Source organism: Catharus ustulatus, chromosome 6 (assembly GCF_009819885.2).
Source record: "Catharus ustulatus isolate bCatUst1 chromosome 6, bCatUst1.pri.v2, whole genome shotgun sequence".
In the NCBI taxonomy this organism is placed as follows: Eukaryota; Metazoa; Chordata; class Aves; order Passeriformes; family Turdidae; genus Catharus; species Catharus ustulatus.
This window is the reverse complement of record NC_046226.1, coordinates 22,141,816-22,162,782: the sequence shown is the minus strand read 5'-3', so window position 1 is coordinate 22,162,782 and position 20,967 is coordinate 22,141,816. Positions and strand designations below refer to the sequence as shown.

Below are 20,967 nucleotides of genomic sequence, written 5' to 3'. Positions count from 1 at the left end.
ACATCAACATTCCAGCTGTTCTTTTATCAGAGCAGAAGTATGAGCTGATTTTTGTATGAACAGTTATGGTTCTGTTGCTTTTCACAGCTTTTCCTCCAGCCAGTTGTCCTATCCATGCCTGTTCCTGGCTCTGTTTGCCGTATCACTCTAGTGGGAGAAGGAAGGAAGGAGTAAGTGCTCTGACTTTGGCATTGACCATTGTTCTTCTTGCCCCAACCCTAAAGTGGGAGATAGAGGAAGCTGATTTCAGGGAGGGGAGGTGCAGTGAGAGAGATGACAGCTGATGTGAGGAGAAAGCAGAACTGTCAAGATGATCATGTCTAGCAGAAGAAGAGCCTCCTGGTTGTGACTGGCCAGGCTGGCTTTTGCATACTGGCACTGGGAGGCAAAGCTGTCTTTCTTAGGCAAAGCTACAGGAGGCTGGGGGTTGGGCTTTGCAACTGGAAAAAAGAAAGTGAGTCAGCAAGGGAAAACCCAGTCCTGCTGTGTGGTTGTAGCAGGAAAGCTATCCAAGCATGGAAAAATGATCAGCTTTCAAGACACTCAGTTGGAAGAGGAAGCTGTATTCTACATTTGCATTCTAGTATTTGTCTTAAGCTAGGTGAAATGTCCACGTCTTTGAGAATCTCTTCCATGAACATCATTTAAATCTCCCTCCTTTGATATCTGATTCCCTTGCTGGAATTTGCCACCTTATACTAGAGACACACTCTTCACACCTTCCTAGGCCTTGTCACATGTGTTCCAAGAACCTTATCATGCAAAAGAAAAATGCAGTGATGCATGAATCTTCTTTTTCCTACAGCAATCTTTTTTTATTTTTTTTTTTTTTTCATTTTTTCCCCCTCATTCCTCTGCTCTTGTCTTTGAGGTGTGAAGTCTTAGGTCTTCAGACATCAGTATGGATCCTATTTGGCCTACACATTCCTCATAAATGAAATTAGAAGAGATGTAGGAAATTTGGATTTCCCTTTCCTTTAATAGGATGATGTAAAGGTAGTGTGATTTTCATTTCCTTTCAGACCTTAGGACGGAGAACTAGATAATGGAACATTGCTAATGCACTCAAACTAAACTAATTTCTGAGAAAATACTCATCTCTCTTATCTCTTAGACCATCTGTCTGAACCGACTCCTCCTGACCCCTCTGGATTCAAAGCCCTGCCAGTTTTAAGAGTTGTGTATTTTCTAGGGTTAATCATTATAGGGGGTGAACACAACAGGCTTCTCTTCTGTGTGTGGGAATTTCAGAAAAGAGCAGATGCCCGACTTGTCATTCTCCACAAAACTGTGTAAATTGTAAGATATGAGGTAAAAGCTCCATCTGCTGGAGCAGTTTTTGAAGGTCCTGTTGGAGACAAGCTCTGGCCTCCTGCCCTTATGAGGTGGCTTCATTCAGTGCCTACTGTAGCAGACAGGAAGGCAAAGACTGATGTGGAAACTATAGCAGGCAGAAAACAGCCAGGGTTGATGTCACTCATGGGCTGTCACAGCAGCACCAAGGCTGCCCTGATCATCATTGGTAGTGGAGCCAAGTTCTGTATTTTCTAAAATGATTGCAAAGGTCCTGCCTCAGACTTTGACAGTAATGGCCTGAAGTTGGCCAGTATCCAGCAAACCAATGATACTCTATATGCCATGAGACTGGGCACTGCTGTGTGATCTAGAGTCAGTAAGAAGGTGGTGTTCATTGCATTTGAGACAATGGAAAATGTCTTTCCCTACTGGTATGTTGAAAGACTGTGAAGAGTAAAATCTAGTGAGAAAGCAGTACTAATTCTCACTTGAGACTTCAGAACTGTAATTCAGAAGAGGGCTGAAATATCAGAAGGCCCAACTTGTCCTTTCTAGGGTTTTGCATTTTATCATTGAATTGCAGTGAATGCAGTTCTCAGGTCAATAGATTTATCTTTCTTCCCAACCTGAAGTTCACTGAGATACTGGAGGATAAGGGTTGTCTTCTTCCCTGATAATACAGCCCACACATATTATTCACCTGCAAATTTGCAGTGGTGATCAGGGGTACTTCCAGAGTTTAGTGAATAAATTTTTGGAAACAGACTCATCCTCTTTTGTAAACTCAATATGGCTGTAGCTACTTGACCAGTTTAATCTTTTATATCTTTTCCCCTATTCCTTTTCAGGGTGTTGCTCTTAAGAAAGATTGCCCCAATAGAAGTAGGTGTTGCTTTCTTTGTGAGTCATTCAAGAGACTACATAGGATTGAAGAAGTGGCTTTTGCTCATGCCAAATAATAAGGGAGATTGTTTTCCTCTTCTGGGTCTGAATGAACCCAGCAGATTCATATGTACCATCTTCTCCCTGAGATACAGACTAGTGAAGTGGGTCTTTATTCTCTGACCTCACCAAGCTTTTTTACCTTACTCTTTGTGTTACTGTAAAGGGTTCATCAAGCATTCAGCATTTGGAGTAGAAGAGTGTTCCACTTCCCTGGTAGATAGAAGCTACAACAGTTTATCTTTCACTCATAACTACCAATTAAGTCCATGGACATTGTGGCTGACAGGCAATATCCTCCCCTTGGATAGCTTCATTTTCTGTAGGGTTTAAGTTGCATCATGCTGGTGAGAAGGAATTACTGCTTCTCAAATGATGGTGTGCAGAACTGATGCTATTTGTAGTGTTCACCTCTGGCCTTCTAGAACATGACCAGGGTGAATATATTCTGTCTAGGCACCTATAGCAATGGGATCACATGTTTTTAACTCAAAGTCTTATGGCTAATCCTGGAGAAAAAGAATATTCCTTCTTGTTCTCACTGCAGTGACAATGTCATGACTATTGCAGGGCAATATTAGGCACAGATAGCTTGAGCTATCTAGAGGTGAGTGGTGTGCTCTAGGAAGAAGATGAAGCTATAGTAATATCCTGGATTAGAAAGGTAGTCAGGGCTGGTCTACACAGTCTTTCTGCTTCTGTTATAGGGCTCTGTTGTGACATGGCTGATAAGATGTCCATAAAAGATGTCCATAAAATGCTAGATGATATAAACAGCCAGGAAGATGCACTTAATTGTTCTCTCACTGGGAAAGTATCACGATCTGGATCAAGTATTAATCCTGTTGCTCTATACCTCCAAGCTTGAAACCCTTCTCACCAGACTTTTGATACGCAGCCACTGGTGGCTGCTGAAAAAATAGTCCTTATAAATCTCCTTCTTTACATTTTGGTAATACAAATGTTCCATGGCCGATTTGTTACAAGGGAAGATACCAAATGGGTCATCTGCTTCTCTATGTACTGCCTGTGCTAGGTTTCTATTAGGTGCCCTAATTTTGCAACTGTGTAGTTTTCTATTACTTCCTGATGTATGATGCCTAATATCCAGGGTTAGGTAGTACAAGGCAATGATTTCCATGATCATCTTTTACCAAATGGTGGTGTTTGGATTGTAATACTGATCTAGATGTCTAAATACCCCCCAGTCCTCCTTCCTTCTTCCATTTTATATGAATGTGTATCAGGTTTTATCAGCTCTTCAGCTCACTTCACCAGTTGTTGCAAGGTCTTCCATATTTGAATACAGTAAAAACCTGACTAGTTAAAGTTCTGAGCAATTTGGTCTACTTTGATCTTGGGGAGTTGGGCAGTCAGAATAGGTGGTCATGAATGTCCCTTCAAACTTCAACTAATTTTTTAATTTTGTGAACTCAAAAGCCCATTTTAGTACCTGTTTATGCATCATGTTGTGAGGTGACAATACAGAATAATCAGATTTTTTAATCTTGTTAAACATTACTTCTTTGAAAACCCAGCTAGCTCAGATGCCATTTAAGGAATACTGTCCTCCAATCACTCCTTGATGTAGCTAAAATACTTACTTCTACCATCCTGGAAGGCTACTCCTTTCCAGCAATTTCTAGTGGGATTCATACTGACATATTCCTGAAGAAGAGAGAAGAGATATTACCCTTTTAGTAATTAGAAGGCATAGAAAAGAAGGTACCATCCCTCTTCCAAATCCCTCAGCAAGAGTGCTTATGACTATCACTGAAATCCAAAGATGAATTGCATCTCTGTTCTCTAATTGCTATTGTTTTATTTCAGGGCAATGTCTTCCTAGTGAAGGAAGTTTTTATTAGCTCTTTAAGTGTGGGACTGATTACTCACCTGGCAGTGAATGAGGCTCTGTAAGATGTAATCAGAGTAAGCTGAATGGCTTTCCCTGGCTCATGCTGCAGTTAGAAACCCTGAATTGCTCAGGGAATACAAAGGGCTCTGGTTCTCTTTGACCTCATCAGACACGGAGGTAAAAAAACTCTGGAACAATCTGCTGTAGATTCTAGCATCTTCCTTTTCCATGCTTTTAGTGCATGAACACATAGAGCTGGATCCTGGCTGGTGGGTAATAGTTCCTGAATGAGAGGTACTGGCTTTTACTCATGTAACAAGCATCTGGTGGAAATTTTCTGGAAAGGGGTGGCATTTAGAAATAAGAGACTAAATTGCATTCTTTCTGTGCTTTGAGACCCAGATGAGGGATCAGTGCTAGTGTTTGACACCGTGTTTGGCAGTCTTCTTGGTGGGAAGGGGGTTGTGCTCTTGCAGTTTATACAGTGCTCAACAGATTTGTGTACTGTTGGAAACCAGTTATCAGTGGTGGATTTTCTGGATTCAGAAATCAGCCAGGAGTTGAATGGAGGGGTCTATTCATCTGCTTCCACTTAGGTTATAGAAAGACTGCTAGCTGGGCATAACTTGGAATCTTTATTTACTTAACAGTGGATTTGAACTAGTGGCTTGGAGGCTTCATACTGTTCAGCAGTGTCTTCTGTATTAAAAATCTGAGCATGGAAGCTATTTATTGCATATGCTCTTTTTCACAGATGTAAAAAGAGCAGATATTCTAAACCATTATTTTTTTCAGTACCAAAAAGATGTACCCCTTTTTCCTATACCTTCTCTGTCTTCTGTTTTTCTGGATATAAGCTATGTGTATTATGTTAACACATTAATTGAAAGAAAAAAACAAGCCAATTTTTTTCCCTGCATTTGAATACTGTTAATTTTAGGGGCCTGGGCCTAGTCCATTCAATGAAGAGAGACATCTGCTGAATTCAGTGGGTATGAGGTCCTGTGATTATGCACTTGGGCCTGCATCTGCATAGATTCTGCTGCAGGTCTACATTTAGACAATCACACAAGAAAATTTAGCATTTTGAAAGATGGAGAATGCAGCTGTTTCCCGTCATTATGTTTCACATTTACTGAAGTCAGCAGTTACTCTTTTCCAAGCAGTGCCTTTCAACAATAAACAAGGCAAATGCTTCCAGTAGAACCTCCTGCTGACTTCTGTTTAATTTAAATACATATATTGCAGCAGCAAATACAGCAATAACCTGAAATATAAAACCCATTAACACATACTCTAAAAATTGTACGTAAGTGTAGAACGAAGAGGAAAAGAAGATGCATTTCTTCTGATTACTCATTGCTGTATTTAGGATGATTTTTGTATATTGGAGGAGCATGCAGTATGTATTTTTATGTGTAATAAATGGAGTTCTCACTTCTCAGGCACACTGGAACTTCATCCTAATTGGAATTGGAGTGAGTGAATCAATAATTGATACTTACATAAAATCCAGAGGCATGCTTGGAGCATTATAGATAGCAAGTAAATTTCAAGACAGTGGTCTTTATTTTCAGATCAGTAGACAATTCAGGGAGATGAGTGTTTAAAACAGGAGACTGTGAGTGGTTTCTTGGTGAAGAGACCTACTGAAGCTCAAGTCTTAGTACCTGATGGCACCAGGTGGCTAACCAGAACTGTACCAGTCTCTTTTGAGGAGTCTCTCCCTTAGTGCTGGGGACCAACTCTTTGATAAAGACAGTGTGCAGGGGTTTTTCTGGATCTAAAATAAGAAGACTCAAAACCAAATGGTGTAATAAAATAGAAATTATAATAAGATGTAATACAAAGAAGAATACAGATAGTAAGTATAGTAATTTCATGATTATAAGCCTCATGTCTGGGTGCCGGCAACGTTTAGGTCTTCGTCAACATATAAGCCGCATCTGATTATAAGCCGCACTTTCGTTCGCAGTGAACGTTTACAGAGTTGCCAATTAGTAACGGAATTGCGGGGTTTACTGGCAGGTGCTGACCTTGGAAACATTATTTCCAAGCGAAAAAAGATACAGACAATAGCTGCGGCAGCGTACCCTGCAAGTTTTATTTACGAGTGGAAAAAGATACGAACAATAGTGTGGTCATTTTGAAAGCATTTCCAACGAATCCACATTGCCTTTAAACAGCCACTCAGCAGCGCATCCGGGCAGCCACTTGGGTGGGTGGGGAGCAGGGCAGCCGCTCGGGCGGGCAAGGAGTAGGGCAGCCGCTCAGCCACACAAGACTGAAAACACCAAAAAATATACAGAGAAATACCACGGGCTCAGATCGGCGGCACCACCCCGTCACCGGGGCTGTGTGGGCTCTGGCTCAGCTCGGGGCTGCTGCAGGCTCTCACTTCTGGGTTGGAAAATTTCTGAATGTCGTTCATATATAAGCCACTCCGGAATACAAGCCTTACTTCTGGGTACGGAACAAAACTTTAGTCAAAATGGTGCGGCTTATAATCGTGAAATTACTAGACATTTTTTGTCACTTCAGAGTCTTGGAGTCCTGCTTTTATGCTCCATCAAATGGACCTTGGCAATCATCCACCTTGAATGTATTTTCCTCCTCCTTCCCCTGCTGTAGTGCCTTTTATTTGGTGTGGTGAACGGAATCACTTGTCTTTTCCTGATGGGTTAGGGTATTATTTCTGTTCTAACATCCCATAGCACAGGTTGGCACAGGGTACTCCAGCAGGCTCTTGCAGTGACTGCTGCTGCTGTTGTATGGGCTTCTGAAGCCCCAAATACAAGGATCAACACAACAAATGTGGTCTGATCAAGTTCACTAACTCCTTGAATATGACATTTTCTGCAAGGCTCCCAGTACAAAACTGAGATCCAAATTAATGCTATCTAAATCCTGTAATAAACTTAGATTTTATTCTGTATTAGCTATAATCAGAATTGAGAAAGAAAGTAGGCGTTTTATCCCCCCGCCTTGCTCTGTTTTTCAAGAAAGATGTATACTCTCAGGAATATTGGTAAAGTGTGTAACATTGCATAATCTGGATTCAGTGGTGAAATGCTAGTAATTCTACTTAGGCCTTCCAACAAAGAGATACTATGATACTGACAATAACTGGGCTACTGGGTGAAGCCTGCTAGAGGTCCCTTTTAATGCAGAAAATGACACCTCTTGATTTTTCTGGGAAATCTTGACAAGGGGTGTGATAAGGCATTTGTGCCTTGGGATGCTGTGATGCAGCACAAAGTGTTGGCATAAGGTACTAATAAGTGCCAGGTGTAACCAGGTAAATGAATATTCCTTGTCCTGCAAGCCTGCACGAGCTGCTTCTTTAGGGCTCAGGGGATGTCCTTGGTCCCTTGTATGACCTGACACCCCAGCCTGCTGTGAGCAGAGAAGGGCTCGGGCATCCCAGGGCTCAACCAGTGACACAGTGTCTCTCTTCCTGCTCCTGTAAGGTTGAGAAGTGAGGATGGGGAGTTTTCTTCTATGTAGCTTTGCCTTTTATTCTAAAGCTTTCTAGAGTAGTCTGGACAAGAATAAGCAATGCTGACAGTGAGAGTCAGGGGGCTTTGAAGAAGGGATCCCCTTCTTCTTTCTCCACCCTTGTTTGAGTAGACTAGTCACAGCATTCTCTGGCTCCAACTCCAACTTTTCAGATTGCTCTGAGAGGAATATTAACATCCTCTAATAACTCTGTCAGACATATCAAGGGATTTGTTTTATTAATTCCAAGACTGGTACAGCAAATAGATTATAACTTGGGCCATTTCATAAGCTTAACAAATCTTTCTCTGCTTACTTATAATTTCCCCCCCACCCCAAATCTCCTTGGGTTAACTCCTTTTTCTGTTCTTTGTGTTACTTTTTATTGAATATTTTCATTGATGTATATGTCATAGGAAATATGCCCAAAGTTCATACCTATCTGTCTTTTTTTAGATGATAAGAAAGGAAGAGAGGCAGCAAAATTTTCAATGGATTTGGCAGTAGTAAATGCGTTTTGTAGCTGTCATGGTGATGTTCTGAGAAAAGGACAAAGATGAAAATCCTTAGCTGTGTACAGATTCTTCCTGAACAGAACAGGAGGAGAGGTACTCTCCTTCTGTGGCACGTAGTGGGTATTGCCTGGGTTTCCAGTCTCTGTGTCAGCCTTGCATATGATGTGGACAAGGGTTCTGAAACACCACGGGCCTGGTTTCAGTGCTTTGAGCAGATTGCAGACTGCCAGCAATGAAACTAGTTTTAGCTTCTTGGGTCATCTGGCTAGTTCACTTTTTAGTGTAAATTTACAGGACTGCTCAAAAGTAAGTTAATTTTCATGGCGGTCATCTTAGGAAAGTCTGCTGTTGTGCATTGACATCATCAAGTTCTTGGATGTCCTGCTAACCTTCTAGCAGTATTGCCTTTGCTGGATCCGAGAGGTCAGAGAAGACGTAGTTATGTTGGTGAATCCAGGCAAGGCATTCCTGACAGAGAGGGTATTTTGTTTAGGGACATTCTTCCAATTCCCATCCTTTCCTGATGCCTAAATCAATTAAAACAAGAAGAGCATTGGAGAGAAACTGACTCCTGTATCCCTAAGATCTTTTGTGTGTCACCTCCAGCTTACAAAAGTAAGTCTTGCTATGACATGATGCAGCCACTGAAATGTCACAGTAATTGATTTAGTTCTTGTTAAAGTCAAGAAAAAATTTGGCTTGTAATGGGAAGATATTTTCAATTGTAGTTAAAACATGAGTAAGCAACTGCCCATGGGGATGTTGCAGCTTTTGAAAGGCTTTTCAAAGTATGTGAGACTTTTTGCCATGAACAGAAATTTCAGTTAGGATAGGAGTTTCTAGCTTAAGTGTGTGCATGGAAGCAGATACAGGGATGCCTAGGTAATGATACAGAAGTGTGATGTAGAAGTATGCCTGTATGCTTTTAGAAGGCCATAGGTTCTTGTTTAATCCAAGCTGGGAAGTAAAGAGAAATTATCTTCTTCTCTTTACCTAAGAAAATTGAAAAACAACTTTCTATGTGATCATGACACTGTTCCTAATATACAAATGCCTTACAAATTCTGGTCCCAAATATTGTAGCTAAAGGCTGGAAAGTAATTTAGTTTTTTCTTTTCCTCCTGTGAGTGGCCACTTAGGTGGAAAATCGTTGTGATTTCCAATATGTAACACAATGAACCATATGGCAACTTTTGCTGTTTGCATGGAACATTGAATGACAAATGGTAGTGTGTGCCTAGCTTGGGCACATGCCATCAAGCATGTCCATGCTATTCTGTAACATAGTTTGTTCTCTGGAGACAGAGGCTATAGCTTGTTCTTGACCCAAGCATTTCAAGTGAATTCTAAGGCAGATTAATGCTCTTTATAGGACTGCAGGCATGATACTGCTGAACAGAAAGAAAAGAAGGGGCCTGGGTCTGCACCAGCCTCTGGTGAGGTACAAGGACTGCCAGAGCAGTAGGGTGATCTTAGTCTGATTTGTTCAAACAATCTGCATTTCTTACTCATAAACTTGTCAGTCTGTGTTTCTGATGAGAGTAATAGCTTTGTTCTCATGGGAGTTTGGGTCAGATTGGTACTTAGGTGAGGAAAGGACTTCTGATGGGTTTAGACCTGTGCTAAAATACACTAATTGTACAAATGGCCTGGTACAACCAACTCCAGGATAAACTTCAAAACTGGTCTTGATGTAAGATAGCTTTGGTGCCTTTTTCACTATAGGTGAAAAACACAGCTGCCATCTGCAGAGGGTGTTGATGGACCAGCACTTTTCAGTTTAGAAAAGAAGTGGCTAAAGTAGAAGGTGAAGTAGATATTTATAATGAGGAATGCTGTGGTGATGCTGAATAGAGAATGCTTATTCATTTATTTTATAAAGCAACAGTTTGGGGATGCCCAGTTGCAGGTTTAAAATGAACAAAGAAAACCAGTTTCACACCACATTAATTCTGGTTCCAGAAGAGACCTGACAAATTCAAGGAGAGAGAAGTCCATCAAGGAGTGAGACCAGCATTTTGATTGTGGTGCAGCCTCCACTAGTCTCATTACTGGAATTTGTTGATAATGGTACTGTGATTTTTCTTAGTTCCTTTGACTCTTCCCGAGTACCTATGCCTGGCTGCTGTCAGAGCCTTGACTTGGGTGTCTTCCCTGCTCCATTACTGAAGCTGCTGCCTTGTGATGCCTGGCAGATGCTACTCATGGGATTGTCTGGGTAGAGTGTTTTGAATTAGAATAATAAAATCATAGAAAATGGGATTGAAAAAGGACACAAGAGCCAGCTAGTCTTTCCAGGGCAAGATCAGGTGAAACTGAGAAATTAATGTGAAATACTTGTCTAGTCTTTTCTTAATAGTCTTCAATGCTTTTGGCAAGCTCTCAGTGGCCAGAGTAGTCCAGAGCCTCGCTATCCTGTTGCAACCAATTTTTCCCTACATTAAGCCAAAACTTCTCTTTAATCATCATAAGTTTCTTCTCATTCTATATATGGTGAACGTGAGGGACACTTTTTTCTGCTTGCATCTGCCCTTGAGAAGTTATACAGTTATGTATTTTTGTGTTCCCCACAAAACTGGGAATATGAATGGCTGAATGTAGATGCATGAGGATGTTATGCAGAATAGCAGGGAACAAATCCTCTATTTTGTCCAGTGCCCAGACACCTAGGATGAAACATAAAGAAGCTTCCTCCTGGAGCGCTCGGCACTGTATCTAGGCAGCTTAAGTAAAGATCAGCAGATTGTTTGCAGGGCACTGAGTAATTAAATTCCAGTTGGATTTTTGCTACTAGTGGACTACAGAACTATTGACTTTTCCCCCAACAATGTAGCCTGGGCCCTGAGGAATGTGGAATGTACATGAGCATATTTGTCAGGATGTGTGGGAGATGATGGTACTTTCACTGAAAGCTGTGAAATCAGCAAAACAACTTTATCTAAGAATAGTAATGAATCAGAGTTAATTAGAGGGATTATTAGGAATTAGTTTCTCGAAGATTTTTTTTTCTTACTGGAGCTAAGTAACTCTGTGCATTGGTTTCTGAAAGCAGCAAGCATACTTAATCAACCCATACCATGTTGATATGAAAGGCCTTTTCTATATGGCCACACAACAGTAGCAAAACGATAGTGGTTTGCAAATATCTCCTCAGCTAGCTTGAGCACGTGCTCTGCCTGAATATCTTTGGTACCTGAGAGGACAAAGCTTGGCCCCTTAAGGTAAAGGGTCAATTTTGCTTAGTAGAAAAAGGCTCCACTCAAATTTCCTATGCTTTAGAAGGTGACATACTCGGGCATAGGTCAGTTGACCTCACATTGGACATGGAGAGGCTGCCCACAGCATTAATGTGCACAGTACAGAGAAAATAATGGACAACCTCAAATCACTGTAATTCAGGTACGATTTGAAACCAGATAAGTTTTGAAATCAAATCCCTTCACCTCATTTAAATCTTGAATGCTTTAAAGCCACACAGCACTTTTAGTAGAATCAGCGAAGTTTCATTCTGCCTCTTTAAGTAATTCTTGTTGTTCTAACTCTGACATGCTAAACTGCTGTATGGCTTCCTATAAGCTGTTAAACATCTGTCTCTTTCACTTCAGAGCTGGCTGCTTTTCAGTACTGGATGAATGAGTCCTATATTCACAGCTAATAAGTGCTTTGGGATCCCAAGTATTAGCTGTGCAAAGGCACAGTACCACAAATGTATGCAATTCTATGCAATGTATCAAGTGAATACTATTCCCAAGAGGCTGGCAGCCTAAGAGATCCCACAGGACAAAGAACACAGAGAAATGTAATTGATTGTAATGAACTTGTTTGTGTATGTGTCACCACTTATCTCTACTGAATAAAATCAGAAGTGTTCAACACTCCATTAACACAAATTACAGGGTCCTATTCTTCTGGAGTGAGACAATAAGGCCTACACCTGCTAGTACTGTGAAGTTCTTCATGATCCCAGTGTGTTGCTCAGTGACAGACATCACAGGCTGGAGTGGTCTTGGATTTGTTTCAGTATCCTAAACATTTAGTAAATTGAGTATTTAGCAAATTAATCCCACTGGAATCATTGGTAGGACACCAGGGATGCATCCTACTACCATTGTAAAACAAAAGATGGGAAGTAAATATGAAGGATTAAAATCAGGACACTCTTAAAGTAATTTTCAAGTCTTTTATGGATTCAGTGGAGCCAAGATTTTAACTTAGTTAACCATAAATACAACAATCCTCCAAGTGTCTGTGTCTAGTGTGAGCACCGTATCCAGCGATGTGCTAATGCTTGGAGTTGATCTGAGCCCATCTTTACCCAAGCAAATTGTTGTTATAAGGTGTTTATGCAATGGAAATTCTATTTGTTTTTGAGTTGCTGTAACCTTCCCTGATGATTTTCAACCGCTGTGTATTGAAGAGAAAGAAGATGAGTCCTGTGGGAGGTGAAGTAGGACCTTGTGTTTGTCTGTGCCTTAACAGACCAGATCAGGATAGAATGAAACCACTTGCCAAATCCGCATGTGAAATTAACACTTTGTTTGATAAAGTATTAAACTGGTGAAGAATTTGCTTTTGCCAGTTTGAGGTGTTTCCAGCTGAATCAAAATGCAGTTCTTCATATTGTTAAAATGTTCTATCAGAGCTCAGCTAAGAGGACCCAGTTCTGAGTCTCCAGCATCTTACTACCACAGTTCAGGCTGGCTCATCATGTATTTTTGGAATCCTTTCATTGACTGCCATAAATGCATCAATCTATGGTGGGAACAGTTTATACACACACACACACACACACACACATACATAGATATATATATAAAATATCAAATAAAGTGCCTGAGTTCCCAACTAGTGCTTCTATCACTGAATTCTACCCATATCCATTTTCTGTATTTGCAGAATGATGAGAGCCAAATCTACTTTATAAAAGCTTTTTTAGGAATCAGTATCTGAATAATCCTCAGAATATGGTAATTTTTTTCTAAAAGTTGCATTTCCTCTCATTTGGGAGTGAGTCTCCTATGACAAAAAAAGCCTCTAAGTTTTAAGGCTTTTGCCCTTTTCCTGTCTTCAGTTTCTGCCTGTTCCCTGGTCTTCTCTGTACACTGCTGTTCAGAGTGAGAGTAACAAGAGAATGCTGGAGGGCAGTACTGGAGAACTTTAGTGCTGTTCCCTTCTAGGTGATTACTTCCACTTAGCCCAGGATACTTCTGCCTGCCAACTTGTTTGTGACTTGTGAATTCAGTCAGTAGCTCACAGTTTAGCTGGCAGAAGACAGGTGTCCACAGCACATCAGAGCAGGGGACAAGATTGAATGATTGCAGAGATGGAAATGAAAGTAAGTCTCTTCAAGTCAGGGGGGTAAGCACTGGTAGGGCTTATGCCTTCAGAAACTTGGTATTGTTCTTGTCTTCTAGCTGGAGAAGTGTGCCATCATACCTTCCCTCTTTTGCTAAACTTTGTGTTAAAAAATGCTAAAGTGAAAACTGCTTCAGATGTTTCCTGTCCAGGCATAGAAATAATCTGAGCTATAATATCGCTTGCGTTGTTCCCCCTGCTCCCCTTCATCCTCCTCATTCTTTTCCACCCACCCAGATAGATGGCTGGGGCTGCACCAGACAAAGGCAGCGGCCCTGCTGATCCCTCTTTCAACACAGCTATTATCATCAAAGAACAAAAGCAAACACTGCTGGCTCGCGGCTCAGCCCTTTACAAAGGAGCAATAAATGGACTCTTGTGTACAGGATAAAGCAAGCTCTGCCTTGTCTTACGTTAAGAGCCGACCTTTCTGTGTTTGAACTGCTCTGAGCTGAAAGAAGTGGAGAAACCTCCATCTACATGGCAGTAAGTCCCATGGTCACTGAATTTTTTATTGACCATGGGTTCTGCATGCACCCTCTTTAACTGGAATGTTCTACCTCCTCAGTGCCTGTGGCGGGGAGGAGGTCTGTGTAGGTGGAGGAAGGTAGCGCTAATAGAAGAGGTAGAGAGTGGGGACATGTTTTAAACAGTCCTATTGTAAACAAACCAGAAAACCAAAGAATTTGAAAGAACATCTCAGGTGATAGGGTCTGAAGGAGTCTCATCTCAGGTCCCCCAGTCTGGTCTCACTAGCTATATGCCATCTCTGTCATTTACCTCTCTTGAGGCATTAGGTGTCTAATTGTGTCATCATCAGCCATAATGTGTGGTGGGTCTCTTTTGTCAATATATGCAACCACAGTTTTAATTATGAACCAAAGTGGAGTAACATTCCACATTGCAAAAGTGTGACGGTGTTTCCCTTAGGAACTTACATTTGATATTAGAAAACGTTTTTTTCATGGTCGTGTTTGGGCACTGGAACAGGCTCCTCAGGGAAGTGGTCACAACACCAAGCCTGACAGACCTCAAGGAATGTTTGGATAAAGCTCTCAGGCACATGGTGTGGTTCTTGGGGATGGTGCTGTGCAGGGCCAGGAGTTGGACTTGATGATCGCTGTGGGTCCCTTCTAACCCAGAATATTCTGTGCTTTCTGAGTCTGACTTGCATGGCAGTTTCACTTGTATGCCACAGTGCTGCTTATTGTATAGTCTTTCTGAGGACTGACCTGTTATATCTAACTTCTTTATCTTTGCAAAGAAAGAAGTGATTGCTCTTGTTATTTTAAACTAAAAAACCAAGTAGTTTCACCATTTGGAAATCAGCATTTGCCAGCAGATACCACATGGTGGGGTGTCTGCAATACAAGAAATTCCTTCTGCATTTAGTGTGGGAAATAAAACTAATGACTTGGGCTGCCATGTAGGTGAGTACTGTGAAAGTGTCACAGAGATGCAAATAGTTACTTTAGTGGTGTATATAGAAATCCTGTTAAGTGGAAACTTTGCAAAAAAAATGCAGCAAAAAAAGCTGAGTAAAATCAGTCAGGACGGGGGATGCCTGCTATTCGGGACATAGGCACAAAAAAAAGACAGATAAAAAGGAATCTCCTTGTTGTTACTTGCCATTGAGAAATTAAATTTTAGAGATGCTTATGTTAGCTCTTAGCACTTTTTTTCCCTTTTTAACAGCTTCATAACCTGTTTAATTCTTGCACAGTTAAATAAGTATTATTTCAAACAGTGTAACAGTTACAGCCCACTGCCTCTTCTCTTACTTGCTTAATGTGTTTATCCCTTGCTAAGCCTTGGCTAGCTCTTTCCTTTGCCCTTTCTATCTGCTGATAGTTTTTATTTCCCAGCCATCCCACAGATTTCCTGCAGTAGCAGAGACACCCTGGTGAGGCTGCCTGTTCTTCCAGCCCCCACTGGTAGCCTGCACTGCAGCAGTGCCTGCTCCATTGTCCGGCGTGCAGGGAGGCTGAGAGGACAATATGGGTTGAGAACTTTTTACCTGCTTAGAATAGAATTTCAAGCAGGTGCTGGATTATCAGAAACAGTTGCAGTACTTTATGGTCACTTCTACCTCTTCCGAGATACGTGATCATCTCTAACTTGATTTTTCCCAAACAGCCCATCAACTCAAGACTGCTCCTTGCAGTGGACTTGTAAATTCTTTGTCATCATGTTCACATTCTGGAGTGGTGTTTAAGGCTTTGCTCCTTCCTTCTGCCCCTGCTATCACCTTCTTTTGCTTTCCATCTTCAGTGCGTGCATTGCTATCTGACACTCGTTTTCTTTTCCTAGGTGAAAGTAATTAGAGTAATTTCACGACTATAAGGCGCACCCTTTTGACTAAAATTTTGGCCCAAACACAGAAGTGTGCCTTATAGTCTGGTGCATCTTATATATGGACAAAGTTCGGAAATTTGCCAACCCAGAAGTGTGAGCCGCGGGGAAGCTGGCAGGGCCGTGGCTACCGGGTGGAGGTGGGGCCGCGGCTGCCGGGTGCAGGCAAGCCCGGGGGCCCGTGGAGCCGCGGCTGCCGGGTACAGGCGGGCCCAGGGGCCTGCGGCTGCTGGATGCAGGGGGGCCCGCGGCACCACAGGTGCCGGGTGGAGGTGGGGCCTTGGCCAGCAACCACACGGGGGGAGCCAGCGGCAGATCCTCGCTGCAAAAAAAAAGTGCACCTTATAGTCCAGTGCGCCTTATATATGGGCAAAAGTTCGGAAATTTGCCGACACACGGAAGTGCGCCTTAATAACCCGGTGCACCTTATAGTCATGCAATTACTGTACTTGCAGGTAAACTTTCAGTGTTTAGTGTCATTCTAGGCCTGCAAGCCAAGACACTGGTTCTTAGATGCAATTATGGGCTAAAAGAGGAAATGCAGAAAATAATCCACATCAGATTTTGCCATATATGTTTAGCAAAAACTATGGAATTTAAATGAATTGATGCAATACTCCCTCCCCTCTTCGTGCTTTGTTTTATTTGGGTTGTTACCTCCTTAGGAAAGGACAGCTGGATGTATGTATGATGCTCCACAGAGACTTTTCCTCTAATGGTTTTGGAGCCATTACAAAGTGATAAGCAAAAAGCAGCAAGCACAGGACTCACTCACCACTGAATTGCAAGTGTCTCGGGAGAACAAGTGGCACCAGTTTCACAGGAACACAGTGGGTTTGGACAGGAAGGTGGAATACTGATGGAAATTGGGGGGCACACTGGGAGAAAGAGAATATAGCCTTAGACCTTAGTGTGAAGCCAATGCACTCAGTATGTCATGCTCCTAGATTGGTGGCAGAAGTAGTCTGGGATCTGTAATCCAAATCATTTATGTATTTCTTTGAAGCCTTACTGGAAAGTTGATAGCCCCACCAGCTCAACTCCTGGACAAGGGTACAAGCTTCCAAGGGAGAATACTATCTATGGACCTGGCCTCCCTGTTTCCTCAAGCAAATTTTTTTTGTTTGTTTGTTTTGTTTGCTTGTTTTGTTTTTGTTTGTTTTTTCCCCTGAGGGCTGCCTTGTAAAAAAAATACTGATCTAATCCTATGAGATTTCAGGGGATTCTGCCTCTTGGGATTGTGATAAATTTAGCTATTCAGAGCAAGACTAAACTCGGGATGCTAAAAATGTTATGAGAAGCATTTTTTTGAAAGTACTTTCTTTGGGATTGGTGGGCTTTGGCCAAAACAGACAGTACATTCAAATATATGCTTTTTCTGTTATCAATATTATGAATTTCATAGTCTTGCTTCTCCCTTTTTAAAGGACTTATTTATTTTGAGATTTATGTGGTTGATTCTGAAAAGTGGTCTTATACCACAGAGAGAAAAAGTACCAAATGTAATTTTTTTCTGAATTTTGCATCTTGTGAAAGACAATATGTGGGATGCACAGAGCTCTGGCACACTCCTTCCCCACCTCTACTACTGTCTGCAATGAAGGATGTTTTTTGAGAAATGATGGGCAGAAAGAATGAAAACGAATGGACTCTCTTCTAGACTTTGGAGCTATGTTGTATGTCTCACACCATAAATTCACATGGCCCCTTATAAGAGGGGAGCAGGTTATTTTCTATTTTTCTGGAAACTTGCTTGAATTTATGTGCTACAGAAGCCTTCTGCAGGCAGGTTGGTTTTTGTTTCTCTCTTTTGCATTTGTGTGTGTGAAAAACATAGAATATTTTAACTAATATTCTTGCAGGAACTGATGTGGCTTGGTTCTATCTGATTCCAGGAACTCTCTCCCCGGACAGATATGATGGTGGATTCACTTTTACATGCACAGTGGAGAGGGAGCCAGTGCCTCCTCCCTTGCATGGCGGCGTGCTTGGATGCAGATGGGTGGCCTTCAAACAAACCTAATTACTTCTGGTTTTGCATGAAATTGATTTCCATGCAAGGATGCTGATTTGCTGTGTGCATCTCTAATGGCTTTTTTTTTCTCTTCTCTTTCTTTCTCTTTCTTTTCTCCCTTCTGCTTGCCATGAACACACCTCACCAGATGTCAATCATATTCCAGGTAAGTGTTACTTGTGCTGACCTGAAAGGCTGTTCATTAAGGAGTGATGGTAAGTTACCAAGGCAGGTCTCATCTTGCTTCCCACCGGACACCATGAGGTCTGAATTGCATAGTCTTTGCTGAAAGAAAGCCTTCATAGTAGCAAAGGTCACAAACTTCCCTCTTCAGAGACTACATTGCATTGGTCGGTTAAAGGGACGCTTTCTGAATGAAAGTGACATTAAAAGTGGTTGCTTGTATTGTTAATTGAACCTGGCATTGAAAACCGCATTATATATATAATTTATTTTTGATATGTCTGTGTGTAGTCCGGCATAAAAATCTGGTTTAGTAATTTTTTCTCCTACTGCACTCTTATCGATTTGCTACTCCCACTCATAACATGTTGCGTTTCAGTTCTACTAATTAAGGGTTTTTTGCTGTTATTTTCTTCTACATTTTTACAAATCAATGAGTATTTTTCTAGCTGAATCTGAATGTGTGATCTTATTTAGGTATCAAAATTTTATTCCCACCAGAGCACAAATGATTCATTTAAAAGGAAAAATGAATGTGTGTTTCATGTGCTTGTTTATGTGTGGAGTTCTTCCACAACAGTATATGTTACTACAGAGAACTCCAAACCTCCCTCCTCAGATTGCTGTCTCATTGTTGGCAGGATCAGGGTCCCCCAGCTTCAGCTACAAGTGTTAGATGCAGTAGGCCACTTGAGTCCACATTCTGTTGCCAGTGCAACTTTAGAAATGAATTTTTACTCCACACTTGGGCAGTTCCACCTACTTTATCATTATGTGAAATGGAAATGAGAGCCCAAGAAAACACCCTACATTGCCCTGGCTGGATGGGATAATGGACAAGTCAAAGCTCTTTTCCTTCTCAGCTTTCTGCATATCTTTTGCTAAGCCTAACTCGGAGTGAGTTATCTGAATGTGGAATATGTTGTGTTCAATTTGCTTCTTTTCTACATGTGGATAATCAGATCTTGTGCATCACTTCAAAGAGTTGCAGGGAGACCCCATCACTTGGGTATTTTCCTGGCATACTTAGCTTTTTGGCTTCTCTCATCAGCCACATTTTTGTTCTGCTGAGAGCTTTTGCATTCTGTGTGTGTCTCAACCAACAGCAGTGGGAATGGAAGCGGCTGAATGGCAAATGTCACCTGGCATGCTTTGGAAAGAAAGGCTCTGTTAATTTTGACATGCAATCTTTTGAGTTATCTACAAGGCCAAAACCATCTCTGCCCCAGTCTGAGGTGTCCAGGAATTCTTGTTTCCTCTTGTCTTGGCAGGATCTGACAGGACATGTGCCAAAGGCTTTAAATCACAAGACTCTCCATAATATCCTGAAGATGTTGATGTGTGTGGCAGAGGATGAGTGAATTGGGAAAGCATGGCCTTGCTATGCTCTACCAGTAGGACATATGACATTATGCCAGTAATGAGCAATGCCTCAAGTAACATCAGGGACATCTCCCAGATTGCAGGAACTGATGGCATCACTGGCAGGAACCCAAGCAGAGCTGCCACATCCAGGACTCTACTGCTGTTAGTGTGGGCACCATGGAGTGGTCCATCCTTCTACTCTCTGACTGTGCTTTTCTGCCCTACTGCCCTGTTATTCTCATGATTTATATGCTCGGATGTGCATTTTTTATTCTCCCCATTGCTCATACACGTGTTCTTGTTTTCAGGACTGCTGTGTGCTTTCTCATGTGGATTTTCGTCACGTGTGGAATTCTAGTGACATGTGAATGCTTTTCCATGTGTTCTCTCAATCATCCGTATGTTTTCAGTCTGACAGTTACCCATACCTCATTACAAGGTTCTGTCACTTGGGTGCACTGGTCCTGCTGTGGGATTGAGCAGTGACATGGACTCCAGGGAGTTTGGTTCTACACTTCCCTGCCAAGCTATGCAGACACTTTATACCTATTTGGCTATCCAGCTATCTGTATTGTAAGGACAGAGCCTCAGGCCCCTATCAGAATGGTTACTTTAACCATCTACTGTTTGAAAGACAAATTAGGAATTTTATGTGTTCATGGTAACTACCCACAGGCAGCAGAAGGGCTGTAAAGAGCCCATTGATTAAATAAGTATTCATTATTGTTGAATAGACTGGTTCTAACTAATTCCCCACTAAGAGGAGGTAGCTGTGAATAGGCTGGGGCTGGCAGCAGTGGGCACCACAGGATTCTGCTGGGTGCAGTTACTCCAAGGTGCAAAGAGGTTGTTTATTTTTAAAGAAAACAGAAATGTGTAGCATAAGCCTTTCCTGGCTGTGAGGTCTCTGCTTGTGAAAAGGGGCACTCCAGCAACAGGGACTTTCTTTTCAAGAGCCAACTTGATCCCATCTGGCTTATTCCACATATAAAAGAAGTTTCTCAGATTTTAACCCACCTTTCCTGCATATGTAATGCCTCAGTTCTAAAATAACAACACCCCATTTTGAACAGTCCTGGAGTTGGGATTGTTGCTGTCTGCACTTGGCTGGGTCACTGACTCACTGTGTCATGTAGAGGAGAAATAGCTTCTTTGAGTAGTTCATCTTTCCCTTTGGGGTTGTAGCTATAGCCTCACCTTCACAACCTGGTTTGAGTGTTGGGGCTGAACATTATGGAGTCAAGAGCCTTAGTACTGAGGTTAAGTGCCTGGCTGGGAAGTGCCATGCACCACAGAGCAAAATGGATGCCTCTGTCACTTCTGCATATTATCTGCTTCTTTCTTTGCACCTTCTCTTCTTTACCAGTGGTATAGATTCTGAAAGATAAATAGTTGGAAAAAGACCAATAGATCAAAGAGAAAGTTATATGCTTCTGTCTTTTTTTTTTTTTTTTTTTTTTTAAGTGGAAGAATATATGCAGGAGAAATAACTAAATACGGTTCCTTGATATTATGGGGACTGTTACTGATATGTGGGAGGGGTGTGTCAAAGTTTAAATAGTGCTTTTCCTATTCATCCCATGCTTATTCCT

At 41.7% G+C, this 20,967-nt stretch overlaps 1 protein-coding gene across 23 annotated transcripts in view; it reads left to right on the top strand.

The window, feature by feature from the left end:
• NRXN3 (neurexin 3) overlaps positions 1-20,967 on the top strand; it is a 967,067-nt gene that overhangs the window by 69,664 nt on the left and 876,436 nt on the right. For all 23 annotated transcript variants that reach the window (XM_033061705.1, XM_033061719.1, XM_033061707.1 and 20 more), the window contains exon 3: positions 17,976-17,993. In XM_033061705.1, coding sequence (XP_032917596.1) covers positions 17,976-17,993 — 18 coding nt within the window. The remainder of the gene's footprint in view (positions 1-17,975; positions 17,994-20,967) is intronic.